This window comes from Aotus nancymaae, unplaced genomic scaffold (assembly GCF_030222135.1).
Source record: "Aotus nancymaae isolate 86718 unplaced genomic scaffold, 86718_ANA_hifiasm-v0.15.2.pri h1tg000008l, whole genome shotgun sequence".
Lineage (NCBI taxonomy): Eukaryota > Metazoa > Chordata > Mammalia > Primates > Aotidae > Aotus > Aotus nancymaae.
In genome coordinates this window covers 63,059,291-63,073,444 of record NW_026988419.1, presented here as the reverse complement: position 1 = coordinate 63,073,444, position 14,154 = coordinate 63,059,291, and the positions used below count along the sequence as shown (strand labels likewise).

Sequence of the window (14,154 nt, the reverse complement as noted above, 5' to 3'; positions counted from 1 at the left end):
TGGCACACGCCTGTAATCAGCTACTCGGGAGGTTGAGGCAGGAGAATCACTTGAACCTGGGAGGCAGATGTTGCAGTGAGCCGAGAGTGTGCCACTGCACTCCAGCCTGGGTAACAGCAAGACTCCATCTCAAAAACAAAAAACAAACAACGATTACTCTGAAAGAATGGGAAAATGGATATTAGGGCAGCTAGTATACTGTTTAAACACTCACAAACTGCCCCAGGAGAGTAATTGTCTTGCTTAGCTGTTGCTTCTGGGAATACATTTTGGTGTTTCTGCAAATTGCCTTCTCCCAATTTTCTAGAGACCAATCACAGCATCTGTGAAAGCCATTTACTATTGCTGAGGGAAGAGGTTGTAGAAAATGCTGGAAAAAAAAATCACAAGAGAATTATCATCATTGTTTAGTTATCTATTGTTGTGTAGCAAACCATTCCAAAACTTCATGGTTTAAAACAGTAACAGTTTTTCTTTGTTGGGAATGTAGGTGAGCTAGATAGGTCTTCTGCTGGTCTCATTAGGATCCCTCGTGTGACTGCATTCAGCTGGTGGCTAGTTGAGGCTGGAAGATCCAATATAGCCACTTCAGTAGATCTGGGACCTTAGCAGGGTTGGCTAGAAGTCAGGGCACTTCTCTTATACTTGGTGTCATTCTCTTTCTAAATGGTCTCTAGACCAAGCTTCCTATTTCATGGTGTCTGACTCTTGAGAGAATGGAAATGTGGCAGTGGCATAGCACACTTATACAGAAATCTTTTGGTCAAGGCAAGTCATGACACTAGCCCAGAGACAGGGGGAGAGGGGAAATAGACTCCATCTCTTGATGGCTGAAGTGACAAAAAATGTGTGGCCATCTTCAATCCACTGCAGTCCACTATTTTCCTAATACAAAATGTGTGATGTCTGTGTGTTGCTAGAAGTCTTCCTAGTTGATTCTTAGCTTTCTTGTTTTTTACAAGCTCCATTCTTGATTGCTCAAAGGAACTCACAGGAGGAAAATTATTCTCTAGGCTGCACATACTGGTGATCTGAGTATTTTTGTTCTAAAGCACTGATAAAGTTAAGCTGAGAGTCAGATTCCCATGTCTATAGAGAAGACAGGTATCTATGGATATCAGAGATATCTCTTGATGATTTGTAATTTTGAGCGTCTTTTCATATGTTATTGGATATCTTATATAAAAAGTCTGGGTTTTTTTCTTAATGATTAGGAGTTTTTTTATTCTGGATATGAGTTCTTTATTGGGTATGTATTACAATGATCTCTTGCCAGTTTACTTGACTTTTCACTTTAAATTAAATTGGAAAAAATTTTGAGCTGGGCTTAGTGGTGCCCACCAGTAGTCTCAGCTACTTAGGAGGTTGAGGTAGGAGGATCCCTTGAGCCCAGGAGTTCTGGGCTGTAGTGTGCTATGCTGATTGAGTGTCTGCAGTGCTACCCACAGTGCCGATCCAGTGTCCACACTAATTGGACACTGGATCAATATGCTGACCACACCACAATATGGTGACCTATCAGGAGCGGAGGATCACTAGGTTGTCTAAGGAGGGTGAACTGGTCCAGGTCAGTAACAGAGCAGATCAAAACTACTGTCCTGATGGATAGTGAGATCTCTGAATAGCCACTACACTCTAGTCTGGACAATATAGCAAGACCCATATGGAAAAAAATTTTTTTTGAAATAATTTCATGCTTAAAAAATCTCACACTCACAAAAATAGTTTTAAAAATTACTATTTAACCTCTGCTTGCAACCCCTAAGTGTTAAAATCTTTATAACTGGGCCAGGCGTGGTGGCTCACGCCTGTAATCCCAGCACTTTGGGAGGCCAAGGCGGGTGGATCACGAGGTCAAGAGATCGAGACCATCCTGGTCAACATGGTGAAACCCCGTCTCTACTAAAAATACAAAAAAAAATTAGCTGGGCATGGTGGCGCATGCCTGTAATCCCAGCTACTCGGGAGCCTGAAGCAGGAGAATTGCCTGAACCCAGGAGGCGGAGGTTGCGGTGAGCCGAGTTCGCACCATTGCACTCCAGCCTGGGTAATAAGAGCGAAACTCCGTCTCAAAAAAAAAAATCTTTATAACTATTGTACAATAATGAAAATCAGGGAACTAAACATTGATTTACTAATTGTCCCACTAATGTCTTCTTTTTGGTCTAAGGTTCAGTCCATAATTGTATGTTGCATTCAATTGTTTTTAGTTTTTTTTTGAGATAGAGTCTTGCTCTGTTGCCCAGGCTGGAGTGCCTTGGCCTGATCATAGCTCACTGCAGCCTCGAATTCCAGGGCTCAAGTGATCATTCCACCTCAGCCACCTGAGTAGCCGGAACTGCAGGCACATGGTATATGTCAGGTTAATTTTTTTTTTTTTTTGAGGCAGAGTTTTGCTTTTGTTGCCCAGGCTGGAGTGCAGTGGGGCAATCTCGGCTCACTGCAACCTCCGCCTCCCAGGTTCAAGTGATTCTTCTGCCTCAGGCTCCCGAGTAGCTGGGATTACAGTCATCCACCACCACGCCCCACTAATTTTTTGTAGTTTTTTAGTAGAGATAGGGTTTCACCATGTTGGCCAGGCTGATCTCGAACTCCTGACCTCAGATGATCCACCCACCTCAGCCTCCCAAAGTGCTGGGATTACAGGTATGAGCCACCGCGCCTGGCCCGGTGTCAGGCTAATTTTTAATTTTTTTTTTTTTTTTTTGAGATGGGTTCTCACTGTGTTGCCCAGTCTGGTCTCAAACTCTTGGCCTCAAGCAATCCTCCCACCTCGTCCTCCCAAGTGCTGGGATTATAGGCATGAGCCATTGTGCCCAGCTGCATTTAATTGTTTTGTTTCATTAGTTTCCTTTAACCTGGAACTCTTTCTCAGTCACTTTTTGTATTTGATGTCCTTGACACTTTTGAAGAGTGCTGGCCAGTTATTGTGTACAGCCCTCATTTGGGGTTTGTTTGATGTTTCCTCATGATTAATTTCAAATTATGCACTTTGGGGCATAGAAGTGACATATGCTTTTCAATACAGTGTATTAGAAAGCGCATGATGTTGACTTGTCCATTTTTGGTGATGTTAACTTTGATTGTTGGTATCTGACAGATTTCTGATACCAACAAGGGTTAACTGAAAGGGTTATTATTTTTCCCATTGCAATTAATAAGCATCTTGAAGGGGATCTTTTGAAATTATGTACATGTATTGTTTCTCATACTTTTGCCTCCTAATTTTGGCATGTTTTATTGATTCTTACTGAAACAATTATTATTGTGGTGTTTGCCAAATTAAAAAATATTCCTTATTTCTTCTACATGTAGAAGAAACAATTTATAGAAGGAACAATGGAAATTCTATTGTGTAAAATTCTATTGTAAAAGAAAATTCCCTATTTATTCAAGTATTTCATTATAACTTGTTTATATCAGTATAGATTCTTAATTTATTCTTTCGGTTGTAATCCATTACTGTTGTTATTTTGTTGCTCAAATTGCCCAGATATGGTGATTAGGAGCCTTTATGTTCACTTATATTCATTTTGACATGTCCTCTTTATTTTTCAAGTGCTCTCTACTTTCTGGCACCACAGTATCTTTCAGTGATAATATGACATATTGTATATTTCAGTACAATATGTTATTTGTACTCTTGTCTGCTTCAGTCTTAGGATATATAAATTTTTATTTAGACATATGTTTTTATTTCTCTTAGGTATATATTTAGGAGTAAAATTTCTGGGTCATATGTGACTGTATGTTTAGCTATTGAGGACTGCCAAACTATTTTCCATAGTGGTTGCACCATTTTATATTTGCATAAGCAGTGTAGGTAGGTTCTAGTATCCCACATCTTGTCAACACTTGTTACTATTACTATCTTTTTTATTATAACCAAGTTGTGAAGTTTTTGATCTGTGGTTTTTTGTTTTTTTGTTTTTGAGAATGGAGTCTTGCTCTGTTGCCCAGACTTTAGTGCAATGGCACAATCTCAGCTCACTGCAACCTCCACGTCTTGGGTTCGGAGTGATTCTCCTGCCTTAGCCTCCTGAGTAGCTGGAGTTGTGCGCCACCACTGGGTAATTTTTGCATTTTTAGTAGAACTAGGGTTTCACCATGTTGGTTAGGTTGGTCTTGAACTCCTGATCTCAGATGATCTACCCACCTTGGCCTCCCAAAGTGCTAGGATTATAGACATGAGCCACCGTGCCTCACCAATTGGTGTTTTCTTGGTGGCTAAGTATATATCTTTTCATGTGCTTATTACTTCTTCATTTTGAAAGATATTTTCACTGGGTAGAATTCTAGGTTGACAGTTACTCTTCTAGTGCTTTGAAGATAATCTTCCACTTTTTTCCCTTTCTGGGACGCCTATTACAAGTGCTGCATAATGATGTTGGTCAATAACTGACTGCATATATAACGGAGGTCCAATAAGATTATAATGGAGGTGAAAATTTTCTATCACCTGGTGACCTTGTAGCTGTAGTAACTTCATAGTGCAAGGCATTACTTACACATTTGTGGTGATGCTACTGTAAACAAGCTTGTGCTGCCAGTCATATGAACATATAGCATATACAATTGTGTATAGTATCTAATACTTGGTAATAAATGACTATGTTTTTGGTTTATGTATTTACTATGGTTAGTTTTTGTTTGTTTTTTTAGGCAGAGTCTTGCTCTGTTGCCCAGGCTGTAGTACAGTGGCCTGATCATAGTTTACTGCAGGCTAGAGCTCTTGGGCTCAAGCAATCCTCCTGCCTCAGCCACCTGAGTATAGCTGGGACTACAGGCACACACCACTCCACCTGGCTAATTAAAAAAATATGTTTTTGTAGAGACAGGGACTTCCTGTGTTTCCTAGGCTGGTCTTGAACTCCTGGCTTCAAGGAATCTTTTTGCCTCAGCCGCCCAAAATGTTGGGATTACAGGCATGAGCCTGTGTGATCAGCCTATACTGTAATTTTTATTGTTATTTTAGAGTGCACTCCTTCTACTTATTTAAAAAAAAAACAAAACAAAAAGCGTAACTGTAAAACAGCCCCAGGTAGTTCCTTCAGGTGGTAATCCAGAAGGAGGCATTGTTATCATAGGAGATGACAGCTCCATATGTGTTAATGCCCCTGAAGACCTTCCAGTGGGACAAGATGTGTAGGTGGAAGACAATGATGATGATTTGACTCCATGTAGGCCTAGGTTAATGTGTGTGTTTATGTCTTGGTTTTTAGCAAAAAGGTTTGAAGGTTTAAAAAAAAAAACACATTTTAAAGATATTTTAAAAAGCATATGGAATAAGGATATAAAGAAAAAATTTTTGTACAGCTAACAATGTATTTGTATTTTAAGCTAAGTGTTATTACAAAGACTCAATCAGTTAAAAAAATTAAAGTTTATAAGGTAAAAAGTAAGCTAAGGTTAATTTATTATTGAAGAAAAACATTAAAAAATAATTTTAGTGTATCCTGAATGTACAGTATTCATAAAGTCTACAGTAGTGTACAGTAATGTCCTGGGCTCTCACATTCACTCATGACTCACTCACTGACTCACCCAGAGCACTTTCCAGGTCTGCAAGCTCCACTCATGGTAAGCGTCCTGTACCACTTTTATACTATATTTTTACTCTACCTTTTCTATGTTTAGATACACAATACCTGCCTTTACATTTGTCTACAGTGTTCAGTACAGTAACATGCTGTACAGGTTTAGCCTAGAAGCAGTAGGCTATACCATATAGCCTAGGTGTGTAGTTGGCTGTACCATCTAGGTTTGTGTAAATATACTCTATAATGTTCACACAATGATGAAATTGCCTAAGGACCCATTTCTCAGAATATATCCCCATCATTAAGTGATGCATGACTGTAAATGCGTGTTCTTCCCTAGAAAGTATCCTGCTGAAGCCCTGGTTATTTCATTCTCCAGTCTTTTTCTCTCTTTGTGCTTCATTTGGATACTTTTATTGCTGTCTTCAAGGTCTTTTCTTTGTAGTGTCCAATCTGCTGTTAATCATGTCCAGTGTATTTTTCATTTCAGTTTCATTTTATTTCAAATACTGTATTTTTTAACAGTAATTTTATTTGGATATTTATTATATGTTTCATTTTCTTCCTCATTGTCTTTATATTAGCTTTATATCCTTAAGAAAAATTTAAAAAGATTTATACCATTTATTTTAAGGCCCTTTTATGCTACTTCATCTCTCATTACTTCAGTATGTTTGTATTTATTGACTGTTATCCTGATTTTGGTATATATATTTCTGCTTTTTTGCATGTCTTATAATTTTTATTAGATTTCATACACTGTGGATTTTATATTAAACGCTAAATATTGTTGTTTTCCTTTAAAGAATATTGGACCTTGGTATGGCATTTAGTTATTTATGTATCAGATTAATTGTTTTGAGGCTTCTTCTTATGCTTTCTTATGATGGATTAATAAGATTTTGTGCTTTGGTGCTACTTAGGCCCTAGTATTAAGACTTGACCCTTTTGAGGACTCTATCCAAATACCCTTGTATTACAAGATCTCTCCACTCTGGCTCATAGGAATGTGAACTGTTCCAATCTCTGTGTGAGCCCTGAGAATCGTTCATCCTACCACATTTGGGAGGTTCTTTCCCTGGACTTGCAGAGATTGAATTTACTCATGCACAAATCATTACTTAGCCGTGTTCTTGAAGGGACCCACTGTGGCTCTTCAGAGCACTTTCTCTGTGTAGCTCCTGCCTTTCTAGCGTACTCTCCCATAAATTCTAGCTGCCTTGGCCTGCTAACTCTCATCTTAGTCTCTACAACTTGGTGTGACTGCTGGGTTCTGTTGGTTTCCCCTCTTGGAATGGTGACTTTGAAACCATTAGTAGGTAGTAAGCTAGGGGAATTGTACAGCTTAATTTATTTGTTACTCTCTCAGGGAATGCAGTCCTCTGATACATACTATCCTTTGTGTGAAAGCTTATTTCACAGGTTTTGTCTGATTTTCTAGCTGTTTATAGCAGGAGGGCAGTTCTTGTGGCAGAGGGGAATCAAAACTCCCCAATATCATTTTAAATGAATTTAAATCTTATTGTATACTTGTCAACATTCCAGAATGCCTGCTGTTTCATAGAAATTTGTGATTCGGGAATTATTTACTTTCTCTTTTTAATATGTTCTGAATGATCATTTTGAACATATCTATTTTCCTAATCACTCTTTCCCGGTATTCAGCAGTAATTATATGCCTTAGAAGTACTTCATAGATTAATGGGTTTTAAGTTTAAATTTTTTTTTTCCCCAAGACAAAGTCTCACTGTCTTGCCCGTGCTGGAGTACAGTGGCGTGATCTCCACTCACTGCAACCTCCGCCTCCTGGGTTCAAGCAATTCTCCTGCCTCAGCCTCGCGAGTAGCTGAGATTACAGGCATCTACCACCACGCCTGGCTAATTTTTGTATTTTTAGTAGAGATGGGCTTTCACCATATTGGTCAGGTTGGTCTCGAACTCCTGACCTCAAGAGATCTGCCTGCCTCGGCCTCCCAAAGTGCTGGGATTACAGGCTTGAGCTACTGTGCTCCACCTAGTTTTAAAATTTTAAATGAGTTTCTTTTTCAGAATTCTAGTGTATATTGCTGTATCACTATATAATTTCAAATAATTTTTTTTTTTTTTTTTTTTTTTTGCTCCTTAAGGTACAGTTGAGGGCTGGGCATGATGACTCACACTTATAATCCCAGCACTTTAAGAGACCAAGGCAGGCAGACTGCTTGAGTTCAGGAGTTCAAGACCAGCCTGTGCAACAGGGTGAAACCCTGTCTTTACAAAAAATACAGATATTAGCCAGGGGTGGTGGTATGCACGTGTAGTCCCAGCTACTTGAGAGGCTGATGCGGGAGGATGTCTTGAGCCTGAGAGGTCGAGGCTGCAGTGAGCTGTGTTTGTGACATTGCACTCCAGCCTGGGCAATAAAGTGAGACTCTATCTCAAAAAAAAAAAAGAAAGAAATTACAGTTGACCATTGAACAATTCGGGGATTAGGAGCGCTGACCCCTGGCCCAGTCAAAAATTTGTGTGTAATTTTTGATTGCCCCAAAATTTAACTACTAATAAGCTACTATTGACTGGAAGCTTTACCAATAACATAAACAGTTGTTTAAGCTATATTTTTTATGTTATATTATCCTATACTGTGTTCTTACAATAAACTAAGCTAGAGAAAATAATGTTATTAAGAAAATCATAAGGAAGAGAAAATGTAGTTACTATTCACTAAGTGGAAGTGGAACATCATAAAGGTCTTTGTCATCTTCATGTTGAGTGGGTTGAGTGGATTGAGGAGGAGAAGGAGGTGGAGGGTTTGGTCTTGCTGTCTCAGGTGGCAGAGGCAGAAGATAGAGAGGAAGTAGAAGGAGAGGAAGGAGGGGCAGGCATAGTCAGTGTAAATTTTATTGAAAATAATCTATGTATAAGTGGACACATGCACTTTGAACATGCATTTCAAACCAGTGTTGTCCAAGGGTTAACCGTATTTACTTTTTTGCTATTAACTAAACTACAGACTTTATTTGAATTTCACCAGTTTTCCCACTAATGTCCTTTTTCTTTTCCAGTGTAAAATAATATGTTGCATTTAGTCTTCATGTCTCCTGTCTCTTCTAATCTTCAATAGTTTTTGAATGTTTTATTTTTCATAACCTTTAAAGATTTATTTTTGAAGAGTACTGGTTAGGTATTTTGTATAGTATTTATCCATTTGAGTTTGATGCTTTTTAAAGAAATTATGTTAATAAACACATAATATATGACCAGGCACAGTGGCTCACACCTGTAATCCCAGCACTTTGGGAGGCTGAGGTGGGAGGATCACTTGAGGTCAGGAGTTCGAAACCAACCTGGCCAACATGGCAAAACCCCGTCTCTACTAAAACTACAAAAAATTAGCTGGCTGTCGTGGCATGCACCTGTAGTCCCAGCTACTCTGGAGAATCCCTTGAACCCAGGAGGCGGAGGTTGCGGTGAGTGGAGATGGCACCACTGTACTCCAGCCGGGTGACAGAGTGAGAATCTGTCTCAAAAAAAAAAGGAATATAAAATTTACCATCTTAATTATTCTTAATGTACAGTTCAATTATGTTAACTAGATTCACTGTTGTATAACAGGTCTCTAGAACTTTTTCATCTTGCATATCGGAAACTCTGTACCCACTGAACAACTTCCCATTTCTCTTTCCTCACAGCCCCTGGAAACCACCATTCTACTTTCTGTTTCCATGATTTTGCCTACTCCAGATATCTCATATGAGTATAAGTAGAATATATGAGTATATGAATATAAGTGGAATCATAAGATATTCGTATTTTTGCGATGGGCTTATTTTACTCAGCATAGTGTCCTTAAAGTTTATTCATGTTGTAGCATGTGACAGAATGTCCTTCTTTTTAAGGGCTGAGTAATATTCTATTGTATGTAGATAACATTTTCTTTATCCATTCATCTATTGATGGACATTTGCTTCTACCTCTTGGCTATTATGAGTAATGCAGCAATGAACATTAGTGTGCAAATATCTCTTTGAGATCCTGCTTTCAAGTCTTTTGGATATATACCCAGAAGTGTGATTGCTGGATCATATGGTAATTCTACTTTTATTTATTTATTTTTTTGGAGGAACCTCAAACTGTTTTCCATAGTGTCTATACCACTTTGCATGTATACCAGCAGTCCACAGAGTTCTAATTCTTGCCAATACTTGCTGTTTTGTTTTTTTGATAGTGGCCATCCTAATAAATGTAAGGTTATATCTCATTGTGGTTTTGATTTGCATTTCTCCAGTGATTAGTGGTTGAGCATCTTTTCATATTTTTTTGGCCATTTGTGTCTCTTCTTTGAAGAAAATCTGTTCAGAATAGACATTTCTCTAGGTGTGATCATTGCTGCTGTAGTGTTACTGTTTTTAGGCCTTCTTATCTGATGGAGTTAGGAAATATGTAATTATACTCACCCATGTATATATGCATTGATATTTATTTCTATCATCTTATGTATTTACCAGATAGATGCTTTTAACAGTTTAGTTATATCTAAATTGAAAACATTTTTAAAGGACTTTCTACTTCTTGTCCCATGTTTTGGATGGATGTTATATATAAATGGTTGATTCAGAATGCTGTGGTATTGCTACTTCTCATTACATGCTGCAGTTTTGTGTAAAGTTTTACATAAAACATCTTTTCAGCCAGATTTACTCAATAGAGTAATATAGTAATTTCCAAAATGAAGTATTTAGGTCCTAAGTCTAGGGGCCATACATTTAGTCTAGTCATTGTTTTTTTTTTTTTTCTTTTAATGCTTTCATTGCTGAAATAAGTTATGTATACCCATTCTTGCATGAGAGAAATTCCTATAACTTTGAATCTTTCTCCTACTTTTAAGCTTTAATATTAACCTCAAGGGATCTAAGAGTGTGTGTGTTTGTGTGTGTGTGTGTGTTTAAAAAGTTCTCATTTTACAAAAAGCCTATAGGCTTTAACACTTAAGGCATAGGCCAAAACTTTCAAATTCTTTGCTTTCGCAAGCCTTTTCTTAATAGATTTGAATAGATCAAAATGTCTTTAGTTGCCACCGAAGCCTATAGTAATGATCCTTAGAAATTTTTCTTTTTCCTTCTTCCTTATTTCTTTTTACTTTTTTATACCTACAAAGCTATGAGAAGCTACAGATGACTAGAATTTCATGAAATTTAAAATTGATCTAAAATGAGACAGTCTGTGAAAATGGACATTTGTCTTCTAAGTTTAGTTTGAATGTATGTAAGAATTTTTTCTGCCTAAGAAGCTTTCTTTTGCTATATTTTACCATGTAATATGTTTTAAGGGATACACTTTAAAAAATCATAAAACAGCCGGGCGCGGTGGCTCACGCCTGTAATCCCAGCACTTTGGGAGGCCGAGGCGGGTGGATCACGAGGTCACGAGATCGAGACCATCCTGGTCAACATGGTGAAACCCCGTCTCTACTAAAAATACAAAAAATTAGCTGGGCATGGTGGCGCGTGCCTGTAATCCCAGCTACTCAGGAGGCTGAGGCAGGAGAATTGCCTGAACCCAGCAGGCGGAGGTTGCGGTGAGCCGAGATCGCGCCATTGCACTCCAGCCTGGGTAACAAGAGCGAAACTCCGTCTCAAAAAAAAAAAAAAAAAAAAAAATCATAAAACATACTTTTGTCCAGGCAGACAGTATAACATACTATACGTAGTAACAACCATAAATTAGAAAAAAACTCCATAAACAACCTATGGCCTTTTTAGAATTCCAATTGACTGTGGTAATAGCAATGAGCAATTTTTAAATTACAGTATGCAAAAATGCAATAGCATTTTATTTTGCCCTCATAATATTAGGCCCAAGTGTCCTATAAATGTTTAAATTAATAGATTTAAATTTTGTCCTAAGTACTTTTATTACAACATTATTCTGTAATATTTCCAGTAGATATACAGTATTTTCATTACATTTGATAAATAAGGATTCATGGACTGTTCTGGCAACTCAACTATCACTCTTTATTTTTAATTTTTTTCGTGGAGTGAGGAAGAGGGTATGGAGAGTGGGCCAGTCTGTGTTACCAATTACTTGAGTAGGCTTTTGTAGTTTTCCCTCGAGGAAAAGATCCTGAGTGGGGAAACTGGTGGTATGCCTGAGGTTCTCCAAGTCTCCTCCAAATGTTAAATGTTTTGCTGGTTTCCTTCTCCTTCAGCATCAGCTTTCCATGGATATAAAGTCTGGATCCTTGTCTCCTTCCTTTGCCCAGAACAGGCACAAGTCCCCAGGGTAAAAGTGGCTATAGAGGTCAAATCACTTCTTCCAATTTTTTTTTTTTTTTTTTCATTTTCAGAATCCCAGTCTCTTCAAACAGATGACTTCTGTATCCTGCATTTTAGATGGCTTTTCTAGTTCTGGGTTTGATTGCTGGTCTGCTGTTAGCTTTTACATCTCATCCAGAACCAGAAGTTTCCCACTTACTTCCAGCCCCCAGATGACCTGTTAAGAAATCTGGTTGTTAGATTTACCAGAGTCTGGATTTTATTGATTTTATCCCTGTAGTATCATTTAATATGTTCTTCTGTCCTCTATATTTCCTATAAACTGGCAGTAACATGTGAAGTGTTGATCAGATTAAGATGACAGATGATATATATGCTTCTTTCAAGAGGTACTGTTTTTTCTTCCTTTTTTTGCAGTACTATCATTGGTAATTATTACCTAGATCCATTAATTTGTTAGAGGTTGCAAAAATGGTGCCATTCTATGTTTTTATTCTTTTCTCATTTATTGGCTGGAATATGTCTATAAAATAATTTTCTTTTCGTAACTATTGGTTATTCTGAAAGTACAGTTTTTATAGGAAAGACACGATAACCACTTTAACAGTCTTCAAAAAATTGATCACCTAGCATTCTTAAAAGATGGCCACTGAGAGTTTAAATTTTGTTTGGATTTTATTCTATATTATATTATATTGTCTTATCATATTTATTTATTTTTAAAATTGTATTTCTTTTTCATATTTTTAAGACATGAATGATAAAGTATTATCACATATTTTTTTAAAACATGGCTGATATTAATGTGAGTTGGCTTTCTCTGAGCACATATTACTTGATAGCAGTCAAATGATTAGAAAAGTAGTGACTAGTTTATTTCATATTAATAAGTATTATATTTTCTTGATTTAAGTCATACCTTGAATAAAATTTATATTTTGACTTTCATAATTCACAATTCTAGACTTGCTAGTAATCCTTACATACTAATGATTAGAAGGCAGTTCTGAGTCCCTACTTCCCATTTCCTATCAGATATCAGACATGTAACATCTCTTTCCCAATTCAAAGTTTTTGGGAAGTCATTGACTCAACTAGAGACATGCCTTCTACATTTCATGTTAGAGGAGGTTATGTTAGTTATAGATGAAGTAATACTGGTACGATCAGGTATATTGTGGAAAAAATAGATTTTCTAGTATGATATGAAACTCTATTACAAAGATTCTTTAAGAACATGCTTTTCAAGTTTCAAATAGACTGTGATAGGGACATAACCTAATTATAAGTCATGAGTTGCCACTTTACTGTTGTAAATTTCATTCACTTCTGTTAGTAAAAAAATGTATTCTTCCTTTTTCCCTGTCTTACTAGATTGGTTTTATATTTCTCATGGATCTTTTTTTTTTTTGAGACGGAGTTTCACTCTTGTTACCCAGGCTGGAGTGCAATGGCGCGATCTCGGCTCACCGCAACCTCCGCCTCCTGGGTTCAGGCAATTCTCCTGACTCAGGCTCCTGAGTAGCTGGGATTACAGGCACGCGCCACCGTGCCCAGCTAATTTTTTATTTAGTTTAGTAGAGACGGGGTTTCACCATGTTGACCAGGATGGTCTCGATCTCTTGACCTCGTGATCCACCCGCCTCGGCCTCCCAAAGTGCTGGGATTACAGGCATGAGCCACCGCGCCCGGCCATTTCTCATGGATCTTATTTGAACATTGAAATTGGAGTGAGATAAGTTTTTCTTGGTATTAACTTAAGAATTGATTGAAATTGCTTTTGTTCCTTATAGGAAATCTACTTTCTTCAATGTATTAACCAACAGTCAGGCTTCAGCAGAAAACTTCCCATTCTGCACTATTGATCCTAATGAGAGCAGAGTACCTGTGCCAGATGAAAGGTTTGACTTTCTTTGCCAGTACCACAAACCAGCAAGGTAAGAGATATTTAATGCTATTTTTTACTTGGTGGCTCTGTGTGGACTGAGCAGATATGTATGTGATATGTTTAAAGTCATGTAGAAGAGTTTTTCTTTCAAAATTCATGTAACATTATTGTTTTGGGTGATTATAAAAGTAATGCAGAGTATGGAGAAGGGTGTAGAAGAGTCTACTCAGTTGTTAACATTAAAGTTATTTTTTTCTGGGGAGTATGAAGTAGAGGAGTAATTAATCTGTATTTTGTGATCTTACTCATGTAAAATTGTATGTTTCTTTATATGCATAGAAAAATGTATGAAATGAAGATCATAGACTGATGGTTATCTCTGGCTAGTGGAATTTTTAGGTGATTTTTATTTTATTCTTATTTTCCTCTATGTTTGAATTTTTTTATAATAAGCATGTATTATATCTTT

General features: G+C 37.4%; 1 protein-coding gene across 2 annotated transcripts in view; it reads left to right on the top strand.

Annotated features, from left to right (window-relative positions):
* Positions 1 to 14,154, top strand: part of OLA1 (Obg like ATPase 1) — a 175,471-nt gene that overhangs the window by 6,835 nt on the left and 154,482 nt on the right. For both annotated transcript variants that reach the window (XM_012462357.3, XM_012462356.3), the window contains exon 3: positions 13,591 to 13,734. In XM_012462357.3, the coding sequence (XP_012317780.3) occupies positions 13,591 to 13,734 (144 nt within the window). The remainder of the gene's footprint in view (positions 1 to 13,590; positions 13,735 to 14,154) is intronic.